At 43.6% G+C, this 17,460-nt stretch overlaps 1 protein-coding gene across 2 annotated transcripts in view; it reads left to right on the plus strand.

The window, feature by feature from the left end:
- Nucleotides 1-4,161: 4,161 nt before the first annotated feature.
- lratb.1 (lecithin retinol acyltransferase b, tandem duplicate 1) overlaps nt 4,162-17,460 on the plus strand; it is a 156,734-nt gene continuing 143,435 nt past the window's right edge. The window contains exons 1-5 of one of the 2 annotated variants that reach the window (XM_060832632.1): nt 4,162-4,355; nt 4,849-4,908; nt 8,459-8,559; nt 10,393-10,462; nt 15,117-15,247. In XM_060832632.1, coding sequence (XP_060688615.1) covers nt 4,298-4,355; nt 4,849-4,908; nt 8,459-8,559; nt 10,393-10,462; nt 15,117-15,247 — 420 coding nt within the window. In that variant the 5' untranslated portion in view covers nt 4,162-4,297. Of the gene's footprint in view, nt 4,909-8,458; nt 8,560-10,392; nt 10,463-15,116; nt 15,248-17,460 lie in introns of both variants that reach the window. The other variant, XM_060832622.1, reaches the window with a different exon arrangement.

The raw sequence follows: 17,460 nt of genomic DNA on the forward strand, positions 1-17,460 counted from the left end.
AAAAGATTTAAAAGGGACCTGACAGGCTAGCTTTTCACACAGAGCTGCAAGAGGTAGTAGTAGAGGTGGATACAATTACATTTAAAACATGTTTTAAAACAGATACATGGACAGGACAGCTTTAGAGGGATATCGACTAAATACAGGCAAATGGGATTAGTTCAGTTTAGGAACCCCAGCTGGCGTGGACAAATTGGGCCGAAGGGTCTGTTTTCATGCTGTATGACTCTATGACAGTAGGTGCATAATGTAGGAAATGGTTAGGGTATTTATGTTGTAGAACAAATAAAAAAATTTATAAACTGCATGAAACTTGAAAAAATTGATGTTGAGAGATGGGTGGGTCTACTTGAATACAAAAAGGTGGCATGCAGGTACAGCAAGCAATTAGGAATCCAAATGGCATATTGACCTGTTTGTAGGGGGATTGAAATACAAACGTAAATAATTTTTTTATAGTTGTCAAGATGTTTGTTGAGACTATGTGTGAGGTTTTGGTTTCCTTAGCAGAGAATCACAGAAGAGTTACTTGCAGATGGAGGTCATTTGGCCCATCGTGTCTGCACCAACTCACCAAATACACATCATAGAGTCATTGAGTCATACAGCATGGAAACAGACCCTTCAATTCAACCCGTTCATGCCAACCAAGTTTCCCAAAATAAATTTGCATTGGATTGAGAGGGGATCTCACTGAAACGTAGAAAATGCTGAAGGGGCTTTACAGGGTAGATATTACGTGGTTGTATCCCAGGGCTGGTGAATCCAGAACACATGGGTGTGGGGCTACAATTCCAGGAATATGGAGCTGAGTAGAGATTTCTTCGCTCAGGGAGCTGTGAATCTTCAGAATAGTCTACCCTAGATGGTTGTGAACATTTCAGCATTGTGCATACTTCGAGGCTGAGATCAAGACTTTTGGTATGTCATGGCATCAACAGATATAGGAAGTGAGCAGGAATATGGAGTTGAACTTGAGGAGTCAAACAGTGTTTGGCCTTCTTGCAGTGACTTCAATTTTCCTTTATTTAACAGAAAATTTTCATTGCTAAGGACAATATTGTTTCAGATAGAATACTAATGGCCACCTGGTTCTGCAGCTGCTCATCTTTCAGAAAGTCCCCTAATTTATTTTGATGTTGTGTTGATGTGCTTGTTCCATTCCTTCTTGTTGATCTGCCAGTGGCACTATGTGTGGAGAGGGAGCACAGTCAGCCAGCCCACACATAGAGTCATATAGATGTACAGCATGGAAACAGACCCATTGGTTCAACTTGCCCATGCCAACCAGATAGTCTCACCTGCCAGCATTTGGGCCATATCCCCTAAACCCTTCCAATTCATATACCCATTCAGATGCCTTTTAAATGTTGTAATTGAACCATCCTCCACCACTTTCTCTGGTAGCTCATTCCAGCTCTGCATGAAAAGGTAGTCCTTTTTAAATTTTTCCTCTCCCACCCGAAAGTCTATGACCTCCAGTTTTGGACCCCCCCAAACCGCATTCGCCCCCACACCACTCCCCCAACTCTGGGATAGGACATGTTGGAGAGATTCCTGGGAGTGAGGATGAAATGTGATCTTGAGAGATTCCACTGCCATGGGCAGCCATGTCACTTCCAGATGGATTTGTGAGGATGATGTCAGATGGTTTTTTTCTGGCATTGGTCTCTTCTATTAACAGTCTTTGATCCTCCTGAGGAGTACAGATTTAGTGTCAGGGAGGATTACAGGTTAATCAGGGTGCAGAATGTTGCCTTCATCCAATTATGGTTCAGTTGAAGTAAAGAGACAATATGGGGCTAGTGAGTCAACGCTAGCAACATACTCAAGGACAGCTTCTTCCCTGCTGTTATGAGACTTTCGAACAGACTTCTCACATATTAAAGTTGATTTCTCTCTGCACCTTCTCTGCAGCTGCAACAATATACATTCCTTACTGTGACCCTGATGTACTTATATAAGGTATCTGGATAGCACACAAAATAGTATTTTTCACTGCATCTCAGCACACTTGACAATAATCAATTGACAGTAGCTAGACGCCAACTCACGAACACCTCCTCCTACTGCCCCCTTGACCATGACCCCACCTCACACCACCAAACTATCATCTTCCAGACCACCCATAACCTCATCACCTCAGGGGATCTCCCATCCATTGCCTCCAACCTCATTGTCCAACAACCCCGCACCGCCCATTTCTACCTCCTACCCAAAATCCACAAACCCGACTGCCCTGGCCGACCCATTGTCTCAGCCTGCTCCTGCCCCACCAAACCCATCTCTGCATACCTCGACACTGTCCTGTCTTCCTTAGTCCAAGAATTCCCCACCTACGTTCGGGACACCACCCACGCCTTCTACCTCCTCGATGATTTTCGCTTCCCCGGCCCCCAACGCCTTATCTTCACAATGAACATCCAGTCCCTGTACACTTCCATCCCCCATAGGAAGGACTCAAAGCCCTCTGCTTCTTCCTCTCCTGCCGACCCAACCAGTATCCTTCCACTGACACCCTCCTTCGACTGACTAAACTGGTCCTCACTCTTAACAACTTCTCCTTCCAATCCTCCCACTTCCTCCAAACCAAAGGAGTAGCCATGGGCATCCACATGGGCCCCAGCTATGCCTGCCTCTTCGTCGGATATATGGAACAGTCCATCTTCCGCATCTACACTGGCACCACCCCCCCACCTTTTCCTCCGCTACATCGATGACCGACTCAACAGAGACATTTACTACAAACCGACCAAATCCCACAGCTACCTAGATTACACCTCCTCCCACCTTGCCCCTGTAAAAACGCCATCCCATATTCCCAATTCCTCCGCCTCCGCCGTATCTGCTCCCAGGAGGACCAATTCCAATACCGAACGACTCAAATGGCCTCCTTCTTCAAAGACCACAATTTCCCCTCCGACCTGGTCGACGACGCTCTCCACCACATCTCCTCCACTTCCCATACCTCTGCCCTTGAACCCCGCCCCTCCAACCGCCACCAGGACAGAACCCCACTGGTCCTCACCTTTCACCCCACCAACCTCCGAATACATATCATCCTCCGTCATTTCCACCACCTCCAGACAGACCCCACCACCAGGGATATATTTCCCTCTCCACCCCTATCATCATTCAGGAGCGACCACTCCCTCCATGACTCCCTCATCAGGTCCACACCACCCACCAACCCAACCTCCTCTCCTGGCACCTTCCCCTGCAACCACAAGAAGTGCAAAACTTGTGCCCACACCTCCCCCCTCACCTCCCTCCAAGGCCCCAATGGATCCTTCTATATCTGTCGCAAATTCACCTGCACCTCCACACACATCATTTACTGTATCTGCTGCATCCGATGTGGTCTCCGCTACATTTGGGAGACAGGCCGCCTACTTGCGGAATGTTTCAGGGAACACCTTTGGGACACCCGCACCAACCAACCCAACCGCCCCGTGGCTGAACACTTTAACGCCCCCCTCCCACTCCGCCAATGACATGCAGGTCCTTGGCCTCCTCCATTGCCAGACCCTGGCCACACGATGCCTGGAGGAACAGTGCCTCATCTTCCACCTAGGCAGCCTCCAACCACATGGGATGAATGTAGATTTCTCCAGCTTCCTCATTTCCCCTCCCCCCACCTTATCTCAGTCCCAACCCCCTGATTCAGCACCGCCCTCTTGACCTGCAATCTTCTTCCCGACCTCTCCGCCCCCCACCCCCTCTCTGACCTATCACCCTCACCCTCACCTCCTTCCACCTATCGTATTCCCAGCGCCTCTCCCCCAAATTCCCTCTCCCCACCTTTTGTCTCAGCCCACTTGCACACCAGCCTCATTCCTGAAGAAGGGCTTATGCCCGAAACGTCGATTCTCCTGCTCCTCGGATGCTGCCTGGCCTGCTGTGTTTTTCCAGCACCACATTTTTCAACAATAATCAAATCAAATCAAACAAAACCAACACACTCTGCCTGAAGAACAGTCTCTTCTGCAACTGACATATCCAGATCTTGGTAACTTTTAAATATCAGATTGTGAATGATGGCAATAATTACACTGTTAGCTCCAAGAGGCTGGGAGTGAGATGGTGTTTGTGCGCCACCTACTGCTGGTACAGTCACATTGCAGCGGAACCAAGGAGCCGGAATGTTTTTGCCGGGGGTGGGTCTGTGCTGCTGCACCGCTACAGCCCAGCTCAGGCTCGGGATCAGTTCAGCGAACAGAAAAGTTGGCGAAAGTTGATCGATTTTCCGCTTTAGTCATTTTACCGAGGGCCCGGGGATGTTGAGACATTGGGTAACATGTCACCGACTGAAGTCCTACTTGTGGCTGCCCCGGGCCATGGGAAGCCTGAGCCCGGTCAGTGTCTCAGTGCTGGACCCTTCCCGCTGTAACTCCCATTCCCAACCCCATTGTCATTCCCAAACCCATTCCCAATCCCATTCCCATTGTCATTCCCAATCCCAACCCCATTCTCATTTCCAATCCCATTGTCATTCCCAATCCCAAACCTATTCCCAATCCCATTCCCAATCCCATTCCCATTGTCATTCCCAATCCCAACCTCATTCCCATTTCTATTCCCAATCCCGATCCCATTGTCATTCCCAATCCCAAACCCATCCTGATTACTATTCCCAATCTCAATCCCATTGTCATTCCCAATCCCAAACCCGACCCCATACCCAATCTAATTCCCATTGTTATTCCCAATCCAATTTTTATTCCCAATCCCATTCTCATTCTAGTCCACTGGGTTCTTACTGTTATCAGAATCCAATTTCTCAATCCCATTCTCATTGGAATCCAAATCGCCGATTCCATATTGTAAATACTCGGTCTCTGACAACAGGGCAGAAAACTGTGCGGATTGGCTGTGCATCCGGCTTTTGGGGGGACACTGCGACTTCTGGTGAGGAGACTACACTTAATCTGTTATCACTGTTTGCAGTGTGAATGTTACTGACCTTTTCATTTCATTTTACTGAACACCACACTCCTTGAAAACCAAATCAAATGATCAGTTCGTAATGTACCACATCACAGGCACAAGGCTGGGATGATGCTGGTAATATACTGATTTGACTGTCCTAAAAACATCACAAAAATGAGCAGAAAATAGGACCATATGGTAATCTAGAACCTGCTGTACCACTCTTGGCAGACCTTCTGCCACAGCTCCGTTTTCCAGCCTCAGATGTAAGCCAGTGCAGCTACATAACAATTTGAGGTGGATAATTCTAGTTGTCAGATTGCATAATTCTACAGTGTGTTCAAGGACAATGACACCATTTGATTGTAGGTTATGTTGCGATGTCAGATGGGGACAAATTCTGTAGCTTCCTATAACTTGCTAGGATCTCCATGGTAACTGGAAACAAACTGAAGTCCATTGTCCATAGCAATATTCTGTAGCAAACCCCATTTTGTAAATAAATTATCTAAAATGTCAATGTCCAATGTAATGGTTATGGAATTTGTTGTAGCGATTTTCGGTAATTTGCTGTGGAGTTTGTGAGCAACAAGCAAAAGTTGTTTGTTATGGATTGCGTTTATTTCTCTAAAAATATCAATTTGACACTGTTGGCGTAGGTGGTGGATGCTGTTAACCTATTTACAGAATGTACAACTTACACAGTTTCTTTTCTACACAGTGACATAATCATAATCACCAGTCTGCTTGATGGGGTCATTGTTTCACCTTTACATCTAGATGTTCTTCGTGGATAAGATACATTACACGTTGATGTAATGCTTTTGGAATAGCCACTAAAGTTTTGCACGTGATACAGTTGTCGTCAAACAATGCAAGTTCATTGCATACTCACAAGCTCAGGACCATCAAAACAAACTGGTTATCATTTTTTACGTGGTTACTTGCGGTGTAACACTGTCAACCTTGATTTCTTCTCTTGTAATAATGTTTGTGGCTGTGTGAAATTGCAATACCCACATCGTTTTCAATATTACAATTTGTTCCATAAAGCTGTCTGCAAAAGGATTCTGACTAAGCATGTCAGTGACCCAGTTACAAATTACTCAGCCTCAAAATTGTACCAATGAAGACAGTTTGACCATTTTGAACACCATCTGTAGATGTATAGAGGTTAGAGGCCACACTGGAATGTGGCTAGTGTATAGGTGCTTGGTGATTGATATTGAAAGTGAATTTTCTACCATTGAGATATATGAGCCACTGGTCACAGGCATTAATGCAAACTAATTTCACTATCCAGCTGATTGTTATGTTCAGTGTTTCACAACAGGTCATCCACTTCCTTCAATGTGTTACGAGATTGCGGTTCCACTCACATTTCATTGTGCATCTTTGTGAATGTGTGTTGAAATGCCTGAGGACCAGCAGAAATCCTGTCCTTGTCTTTATTGTCTTAAATTCTTCTGATGTGTGATGTTTCAACCAAGAGGCATTTTTAAAATGTGTTACATCAATTATACATTGAAATGACAATTTGCGATGTTTTAAAATGATGAAGACCATGATTATTTCAATATATCTATAAACTTTTGTTGTAAGTTCCTTAAGTCAGCTTTTAAAAAAGCAAAACTTAAAGCATTGGCTGAGAATGAAGAAAACAACATCGCTTGAAGGAAGTACAGACCTAGAGTTTGCTGAAGAGGGATATCTCATGGCTGTGCAATTTTACTTGTGTTCATCAGCTCAAATATTTTGGTTTATGGATTACTGGCAGTGTGGGCTAATACCTATGTAGGAAGGGTGACTGGCCTTGGAGAGCAGTAGTGAATGACTGACCAATACACTGTTTCCTTCAATAAGATTTGAGTATTTGAAACAGAAATGAAGGAATGTCAGAGAATGATGCTCAATTAGAATCAAATCAGGAATATAAGAAGAACGAAGGTGAGGAAGAGAAAGCTCAGGTTATGCCAAAGAAAAAAAGCTGAAAGGAAATATAGATAAGTCATTTACACCTTTAAAATCCCTAGCAACGATTTACTATTTCTAGGAATGAGTCTTCATGATTTAAATTTATTCCCTTTCATTCCTGGAGAGGTTGGTAAGTATTGTTAAAAAGGTAATGACACTCAATGTTAAGTTGGCAACCCTAACTTTTCTGGGTTTCATGGCTAATTAATATGAAACAGAGCAACTCATATGGAGATTCAGGGTAAATTGCTGTCTCGAGTAGCTAATGGTTGAGTGATGTAAACCATCAAGTAATCCATTAGGCATTTGCAATTCAAGGGGTATCTCTTCCTCCGTACATCATGTGCTCATTAATAACAGTAGTATTAAACTGATTATTATGTTTCTGTTGAGACGAAGCAAAGAGTTTTTCTAGTAGTTGTAAGACTTCAGAATGAAATTCAGCCACTTTCTGTCTCCATTAAAATTACAACTTTTTGTAAATAGTCCAGCCAAAGCTACATTTGATGTTATAGTTCCTATGACCCTGGCCTGAAGTGTTAGTTCATGTGAAACTGTTGGAGCTTTTATGTTTTTGTTCACTTTGAGAAAATATGACCGTTCAGCAACTTTTGGAATATTGCGTGCAATTCTGGTCTCCTTCCTTTCAGAAGTTTGTTGTGAAACTTGAGAGGGTCAGAAAAGATTCAGAAGGATGTTGCCAGGTTTGGAGGATTTGAGCTACAGAAAGAGGCTGAAGAGGCTGCGGCTGTTTTCCCTCGAACATCGGAGGCTTAGGGTGACCTTATATAGGTTTATAAAATCATGAGGGGTATGGATCGGATAAATAGACAACGTCTTTTCCGTGGGATGGGGGCGACCAGAACTAGATGGCACAAGTATAGGGTGAGAGGGGAAGGATATAAAATGGAATTTTTCACACAGAAGGTTGTGCGTGTATGGAATGAGCTGCCAGAGGAAGTGGTAGAGGATGGTACAATAGCAGCATTTAAAGGGCATTTGGATGGGTATATGAATAGGAAGAGTTTAGAGGGATATGGGCCAAGTACTGGCAAATGAGGACCACATGAGGTGAGGATATCTGGTCAGTGTGGACGGGTTGGACCGAAGGGTCTGTTTCTGTGCTGCACATCTCTATGACTCTAAATCATGTTTAAGCATAACCATTACATGACATAGTTCATTTAACTTGTCATCCAAGAATATTTACTTGAATGTTCATGAAAAATAAGTCCAAAATCCAGCAATGCTGGAAATGAGGGCTGACATCACTGGGAGAGAGGTGTGTGGAAGCACAACCGATGAGATCAGATAAATAGAGACCAGAGAAATTAAGGATCACAAATATCTTAGACTCTCTTTATAATATCTTTTTTCGACAAGGAGTATTTTCATTTGTAGTCTAATTTGAAATATCTCATAATCTTTTTATAGCCTTCCAGTATCCATTGAGCATACTGTATGGTGAGGGGAGGCACTGAATGAGGATTTCACATGAAATATGTCTGTGTAATTTAAGTCCATATTCAAAGAGAATTTTTATCTTTTTTTTTAGTTCCACAACTGGTGTTTGGTGGAAACCTGGATTTTCTGGTGTTTGATTACCTCGCTGAGATCACCATGTCGCTGCTCGCTGCTGCTAAAGCCAAATCTTCTGTGAGAATGTGTTTCTATTATTAAATAATTGGAGTGTAGTACATTGTGTATCCAAATACTATTTGGGGGTATTTGAGGAGACATCAGTGTACAGTGTACATTAGGGAAGCAGGTGAATTAATTCTAGGGCATGCATCACAGCTGGTGTCAAAGAAGTTTATTTTTCGCTCAGTGTTTCATGACAGGTGTTGGTTCACTTGCGGTAACATGAGTTTTATGTTTTCTTCACCTTGCACAGATATTCTCAACTTGGATGGTGATAAATTCCATCTAGTTTATCTTTGAAAGGGACATGCTCAGCATTGTTACTGCCAGTATAATTACAGACTAGATATTTCCACTCAAGCCCTGTGAAAGTATCCAACACAAAGAATCTAGCCAAGTAACAAGAGCAAAGCCAATTTAGAGGCCACCTCTACCCTAGCTGCTGAATGAATGTCCTGAAACTGTTACTGTCTCAAGGTTGTTCTCATAACACAAAGAGAGCTGGAGGGACATGCAGCGATGACGAAGTGAGGAGGCTGCAGAAGTTCTTCGACAAGATAGGAAAGTGGGCAAAGAAGTGGCAGATGGAGTACAAATGTGGATAAGCATGAGGTTCTGCACTCTGGTAGAAAAAAATAGAGGTGCAGGCTATTTCCTAAACAGTGTTAGCATTGATTACAAGAGGGCTGGATTACAAGTGCAAGTGCTGAAGCCACTCTAGTCAGATCATATTTGGAATATTGTGAGCAGTTTAGTGCCCCATACCTAAAGAAGACATTAGACGGGGTCCAAATGAGGTTTCCAAGAATAATCCTGGGGATTAAGAGGTTGTCATATAAGGAGTTGTTGAGAACTCTGGGTCGATGCTCAGGAGAAGGATAAGGAAGCGTCTGATCGAAACTTGCTGAACACTGAGAGGCCTGGATCAAGCGGGTGTGGAGAAGTAGGAGAGACTAGGGCTCTGAGTGTATGGGTGTCCCTTTAGCACTAAGATGAGATTTATTCAGCCACAGAGTGGTTCATCTGTGGAACTCATTGCTGCAGAGGGCTGTGATGGCCAAGAAATTGAATGGATTTAAGACAGAGTTAGATAAGTCCTTGATTGGTAAGGGGATCAAGAGCTCTGGGGAGAAGGCAGGAGATTATTGAGAAACATATCATTTATGATCAAATGGTGAAGAAGATTCAGTTGGCCAAATGGCGAAATTCTGCTCCTGGAATTTATGGTCTTATGCAGATTTCAGCAAGGTTTTCTGCAAAATGTTAGGCAATAGACTTGCTGACCTGTTATCTTAACAGTAAATTAACTCTACATGAGATATATGCTATCTAAAAGATTTGTCCCCTAAAATTCTGTCTCTTTAGTCAAGGGCACTTGGTTCCCCACCTTTTGAAGACCTAATATTCAGGTCCACATTATGTTCCTGATGTTGTTGATCATACATCTCCTTGGCTACTGGTAGGTGACTCATTTCCATATTTTTCCAGAATTACATATCTGCATCAGTTCTTCTTTCATTCTCATTCTCCCATAATGAGATTGGGGTGGGCACCTCACCTTCACTGGGCAACTGATCACAGGTGAGAAAGCCCAGCTGCATTTCTCCACTAAAAACAAAAAAATACTCTAAGTACTCAACATGTCTGGTAGCATCTTTAGAGAAAGAAACAGTTAGCATTTCAGGTTGATGATTTTTGATCAAATACTTTTTTGATCTTTTGTACATGTGTACCCCAGTGTACTGTATCGATGTCCTGTACTTGATATAGATTTTAACGTCTCTGCATTTTGATTTATGATGTATTCCCATGTGTACAGAAATAATATGACCTGTTTCTTTTTTCCAGAACCATGGATATGTGCCAGATTTTGTGGAGGTTGCTATGGTCCCATTTATTAAGGATATTCATAAAAGAGGTAATATATTGACAGTCATGGTTTGCTTTCTTTCTGCTTTTATCAGTTAGTTAAAAACAATTTGTTTTAGTTAAACTCATTGTTGTCATTTAATAACTAAGGTGAAAAACTGCAAAATTAAGTATATCCTCTGTTTGATTTCATTTATTATTGTCACATATAGCAAGATACAGTGAAAAATATTGTTGTGCTATCCAGAAAAATCATTTCTTACGTAAGTGCATCAGGGAAATAGAACAGAATGTAAAATATAGTGTTACAGCTACAGAGAAGGTGCACAGAAAGATCAACTCTAATATATGAGAGGTCTGTTCATAAGTCTGATAACAGCGGGGAAGAAACCGTTCTTGAATCTGTTGGTACGTGTTTTCAAACGTTTGTGCCTTTGGCCCGACGGAAGAGGGTGGAAGAGAGTATAACCAGGATGGGAAATGCCTTTGATTAAGTTGGCTGCTTTCTGGAAGCAGTGTAAAGAACAGACAGAGTCAATTTATGGAAGGCTGATTTTTGTGATGGACTGGGCTGTGTTCATAACTCTTTGTAATTTCTTACAGTCGTGGGTAGAGCAGTTGCCATTCCAAGCTGTGATGCATCCAGATAAGATGCTTTTTATGGGGCATCTATAAAAATTCCTAAGAGCCATTGTGGACATACCAAATTTCCTTAGCCTTCTGAGGAAGTAGAAGTTATTGGTGTGCTTTCTTGATTATAGCATGAACGTGGAATGGACCGGGGTAGACCATTGGTGATATTTACTCCTAGGAACTTGAAGCTCTTGACCATCTCCACCACAGCACCATTGATTTTGCTTCCTGAAGTCGATGACCAGGTCCTTCGTTTTGCTGACATTGAAGGAGAGATTGTTGTCTTTACATCATGCCACTAAGCTGTCTGTCTCTTTCTTGTTCTCTGTCTCGTTGTTGTTTGTGATCTGACCCACTATAGTGGTGTCATCAGCAAATTTGCAAATGGAGTTAGAGCTGAATTTGGCCACGCAATCGAGCGCGCACAGTCTTGCGGGGCCTCAGTATTGAGGATTATTGTGGAGGAAGTGTTGTCACTTATCCTTGCTGATTGCAGTCTGTGGATCAGGAATCTAGTTGCAGAGGATGGAGCAGAGTCCTAGGTCTTGGAGTTTGGAGCTGAGTTTTGCTGAAATGATGCTGTTGAAGGCAGAGCCAAAGTTAAGAGTTTTATGTAGGTATCCTTATTATCCAGATGTTCCAGAGATGTGTGTAAGGCCACGGATATGGCATCTGCCATAGACCTATTGTGAAGGTAGGTGAATTGTAGAGGTTCAAGGCAATCTGGCAGGCTGGGGTTGATGTGTGCTATTACTAACCACTCGAAGCATTTCATAAGAATGGATGTCAGAGCCACCGAGTGGTAGGTATTAAGGCACGTTACCTGATTTTTCTTTGACGTTGGGAGGATAGTAGTCTTTTTGAAGCAGGTGGGGACCATGGTTAGAGTAAGGAGAGATTAAAGATGTTTACAAATCCTTCTACCAGCTGGTCTATGCAGGATCTGAATGTACGGCAGCTGTCTTTGTTTTGGCCAGTTGTTTTGCATGGGGTCACTCTCAAGAAGACCAATCGGACCTCTACTGCAGTAACTGTGGGTACAGATGCACCCAAGGTGTCAAGGCAAGTGACATCATTTCACTGGCCTTTTGTTCAAAATGAGCATAGAATGTATTGAACTCAGTGGGAAGGGATGCATTGTCATCAGTGATTTTACCTGACTTCACCTTGTAGCCTGTTACATTACATAGGCCTTGCCACAGTCGACATGTGTTCATATGGTTAGTCGGGGACTCTAGTTTAGTCTGGTATTGTGTCTTAGCATCCATGATGACTTTGGGAAGATTCTACTTAGATTTCCTATATAGGTCAGGGTCACCTGACTTGAACGCCTCAGTCAAGAGTGAATCTCCTGGTGCATCCATGGTTTTCAGTTTGGGAACTTGAATTAACAACTTTGGCACATACTTCTCTACATACTTACTGATGAAGTCTGCAAAGTTGCCATTAAGTTCTTGACCTGTCCACTGACTCCAAGCATCTGTTACCTTGGACCAGCATGTACCGCTTTCTGTACCAGATCCCCATGCTTCCGTTTCTGCTTGAAAGCCGGGTGAAAGAGCATGGCCTTCTGGTCTGATTTACCAAAATAAAAGCAGGGAATGGAGTGATAGGCATCTTTGAATTCGACCAGTAGCCTTCTGTTTTTTTTCGTAAAATTGCAAAACCTATAAATTTGTTTCCTTTAGATCTCACTCTCACACCACCCAGAATTTAGCACAGATTAGCACTGAATTGGAAAAATCGTGTGGAAGGGTTATCACGATAACTGGTATGAGAGAAGAGAAAGGTTTATGCTGGAACAGGATGGAGTGCTCCTCTGAAGCTGAAGCACAAGTTTGAGACAGAATAGAAAGAAAGTAAAAAATATTCCATAGCCTAAAGTCAGATTGCTCGATTGCATTTGACTTGCATTAGACTCGTTTTAAAACTCTTTATCAATGATCAAATAAATATATTTCCTGATTGTCCTAACCTATTCACAGATAGCCGGCAAACTTTGAATCAGTTTTTTATTGTGAAACATCTGAATCCACGCTTCTGGTGACAGCTTTTGTTCAGTTAACTGAACTCCATAAAATTCGCCCCCTGCTGATTACTAGCTGCCCATATTTATTAATTTAACTAATTTACACAAATTTAAACTGAATTAATAATCTATCAGCTGTTCTGTCATTCTGTTAGGCCTCAGGCATTCCTGCAGATCATATGAGATGATATCATAAATCATGGTCCCAGATATATATTTGAGCAGAAATATTCATGAATGCCTCCTCCCCGATCACTAAGGATTATTGTGTGCTTCAACGCCTGACTTTTCCACTTCACATTTGCATTTTGAGTATTCTTATACTATTATTGAACATTATTATATTCATCTCTAAACAAAGTCAAGCAATTAACATGAAACACAGAAGAAGTTTCTTACAGTAACAAATAACATGTTTACAGTATAGGTGGTCTGTTAGCTCACGTGGAGTTGACCGGATGGCTGGTTTGTAATGCAGAGTGACACCAACTGCATGTGTTCACTTTCTGTACCGGCCAAAGTAACATGAAGATCCCACCTTCTTGACATTGCCTGAGGCATGGTACCCCTGAGGTTCAGCCTTAAAATTAGAGGGGGTCAATTCAGAACAGAAATGCGGAGACATTTCTTCAGCCAGAGAGTGGTGGGCCTGTGGAATTCATTGCCACGAAGTGCAGTGGAGGACGGGACGCTAAATGTCTTCAAGGCAGAGATTAATAAATTCTTGATGTCATAAGGAATTAAGGGCTACGGAGAGAATGCGGGTAAGTGGAGTTGAAATGCCCATCAGCCATGATTAAATGGCGAAGTGGACTCGATGGGCCGAATGGGCTTACTTCCACTCCTATGCCTTATGGTCTTATAGTTGTCTCTCTCTCTCTCTCTTGAGAGGGCCACCATATGGTTCCCTGAGACTATGACAACTTTGCATTGACTTTATTTTCAGTATTTTTACTTAAGTGACACTTAAGTTGGGCATTCATTATGATGTGAATTTCAATCAATTTCGACAATAATTTCAGATTTATTATCCTTCTCCAAGAAATGGAAAATTACCAGTTCCTCCACTAATATATTTGGAAAATGTACTGCCTAATTTGAAGCTTAGCAAGAAATTGTCAGTTTGAATATGGGCTGGCACTGAGCTTGCTGTTGCCAACTGCGACAGTACAAGCAACTCAGCTTGGTATAATCACTCTGCGCTTTGAAAGGAAATCAACAAGAATCAACATTTCCTTCCCAGTTTGCATAAATCAGTAGCTCTGTCAGCATCAGTTCAGAAGATTTTAAGTTCAAGCCTCTTTATGGATTTGTATTTGACCCTGCTATGATTGCTGGAGATGCTGCAAGCTATAATAGGTATAAAGTACCAGGTGGTATTATTCAAAGAACGCAGGAAATTCTCCTACTGCTCTGAACAGCATTTTCTCTTCAAGTTGCACAACCAAAAGCAGATTACTTTGCTGATTGTGAAATTTTGCTGAGTATAGATTGGCACTGCATTTGCCTACAAAATAGAAGTAACTGTACGTAAAACAGTTTGCTGTATGGCACTTTGTGGTGTTCTGAGTGTATCCTGAGGAACTGAAAATTGCAAGGTTGTTCTTTCTTTTTGGATCTGTATTCTGTGACTGTTGCTAGAAAGCACGTGTATATTGAACAAGAACCAAATCAGGCTCAACCATGATGACTCCACGGTAAGATACTTAGCTGATTCTTACTATCTTGATTGGAGGTGCAGGTGTTGGACTGGTGTGTACAGAATTAAAAATCACACAACACCAGATTGTAGTCCAACAGGTTTAATTGGAAGCACTGGCTTTCGGACCGCTGCTCCTTCATCACAACCACCTGTTCTTTCACAACTGCAAAAGTCCCAAAAAGTCAAAGAATCAGAGGAAATTGTGAAACAAAAAAAATACACATTTTGAAAGAGGAAAGAAGAGGAAATAAATCAAAACGATAATCAGTAAAAACTTACATTTTAATTTCAAACATAGTGAAAAACCAATGCCCTAAAAGTATTTAGTTTTTGCTTCAGGTATTCGTGTCGTCTGCAATGCTGGAGGTGTGAATCCTCACGCTTGTGCTACTGCTCTACAACAAGTTGTGAAGAAAGCAGATCTGGACTTGAAGATTGGAGTCGTGACGGGCGATGATTTAATGTTGATGGTATGTAGAAAATTATAGGATATAAACAAAGAAGAAAAATGTCAAAATGCTTTCTCTGGGGCGGCATGGTGGTGCAGTGGTTAGCACTGCTGCCAGGGACCTGCTTTGATTCCAGCCTCATGCAATTGTCTGTGTGGAGTTTGCACATTCTCCCCGTGTCTGCGTGGGTTTCCTCTGGGTGCTCCGGTTTCCTCCCACAGTTGAAAGATGTGCAGGTTAAGTGAATTAGCCATGTGTAGGCTAGGGTAGATATAGAGTAGGGGGAATGGGTCTGGGTGGGTCGGTGTAGACTTGTTGGACCGAAGGGCCTGTTTCCGCACTGTGGAGACTCTATGATTCTATGACAATTATGAACATTTCAATGAGGAGCAAAAATAGGCCATTTGGCACCTTAGGCCTGCTCTGCCATTCAATAATAAGACCATGGATAAGGTCAAAAAAAGATAGCAGATGCTGGAATCCAAAGTAGACAGGCAGGAGGCTGGAAGAATACAGCAAGCCAGGCAGCATCAGGAAGTATAGAAGTCGACATTTCAGGTATAACCCTTCTTTAGGACTAGTGGTGGGTGTTCAGGTGAGCTGCATATAAAGGGGGAGGTGGGGGCAGGGTTGTGAAGTATGAATAGGTTAACTCAGGTAGAGGGTACAACCTGGTTGATACTGGAATGGATCTGGTTAGTGGCAGGGAGCACTGGCAGTGACAGGGAGGGGCTGGGAAAGGAGTCAGGGGATGGGGAGGGAGGTTATTTGAAATTGGAGAACTCAATATCGATGATTGTATCTGCGCTACCTCGTGAGTTCATCCACTTTACTAACACCTTCCACCCCGATGTCAAATTTACCTTGACCGGCTCAGACTCCTCCCTCCCCTTCCTAGACCTCTCCATTTCTAGCTCGGACGACCGACTCAACACGGACGTTTGCTATGAACCGACTGACTCCCACAGCTACCTAGATTACATCTCCTCCCACCCTGCCCCTTGTAAAAACGCCATCCCATATTCCAATTCCTTGGCCTTCGCCGCATCTGTTCCCAGGAGGACCAATTCCAATATCGAACAACCCAGATGGCCTCCTTGTTCAAAGAACGCAATTTCCCCTTAGACGTGGTTGACGATGCTCTGCACTGCATCTCCTCCGCCCTTGAATCCCGCCCCTCCAATCGCCACCAGGACAGAACCCCACTGGTCCTCACCTACCACCCCACCAACCTCCAGATACATCATATCATCCTTCGTCATTTCCGCCACCACCAAACAGACCCCACCACCAAGGATATATTTCCCTCCCCACTCCTATCAGCATTCCGGAAAGACCACTCCCTCCACGACTCCCTCGTCAGATCCACACCCCCCACCAACCCAACCTCCACTCCTGGCACCTTCCTCTGCAACAGCAAGAAATGCAAAACTTGCGCCCACACCTCCCCCCTCACTTCCCTCCAAGGCTCCAAGAGATCCTTTGATATCAGTCAGAAATTCACCTGCACCTCCACACACATCATTTACTGCATCTGTTGCACCCGACGTGGCCTCCTATACATTGGGGAGACAGGCCGCCTACTTGTGGAATGTTTCAGAGAACACCTCTGGGACACCCGCACCAGCCAACCCAACTGCCCCGTGGCAGAACGCTTTAACTTCCCCCTCCCACTCCGCCAAGGAGATGCAGGTCCTTGGCCTCCTCCATCGCTAGACCATGGCAACACGACGCCTGGAGGAAGAGCACCTCATCTTCCGCCTAGGAACCCTTCAACCACAAGGATGAATGCAGATTTCTCCAGTTTTCTCATTTCCCCTCCCCCCACCTTTTCTCAGTCACAACCCTCAGACTCAGCACCGTCTTCTTGACCTGCAATCTTCTTCCCGACCTCTCCGCCCCCACCTCCTCTCCGGCCTATCACCCTCACCTTAACCTCCTTCTACCTATCGTATTTCCAACACGCCTCCACCAAGTCCCTCCTCCCTACCTTTTACCTTAGCCTGCTTGGCATACCCTCCTCATTCCTGAAGAAGGGCTTATGCCCGAAACGTTGATTCTCCTATTCCTTTGATGCTACCTGACCTGCTGCGCTTTTCCAGCAACACATTTTTGAACTCAGTGTTGAGTCCTGTGTGCTGTAGGGTGCCCAATTGGAAGATAAGTTGTTGTTCCTCCAGTAGACACTGTGGTTTGTTTTGGCAATGGAGGAAGCCAAAGATGGTCATCCAATA

This window comes from Hemiscyllium ocellatum, chromosome 1, assembly GCF_020745735.1.
Source record: "Hemiscyllium ocellatum isolate sHemOce1 chromosome 1, sHemOce1.pat.X.cur, whole genome shotgun sequence".
NCBI classification, from domain to species: Eukaryota; Metazoa; Chordata; class Chondrichthyes; order Orectolobiformes; family Hemiscylliidae; genus Hemiscyllium; species Hemiscyllium ocellatum.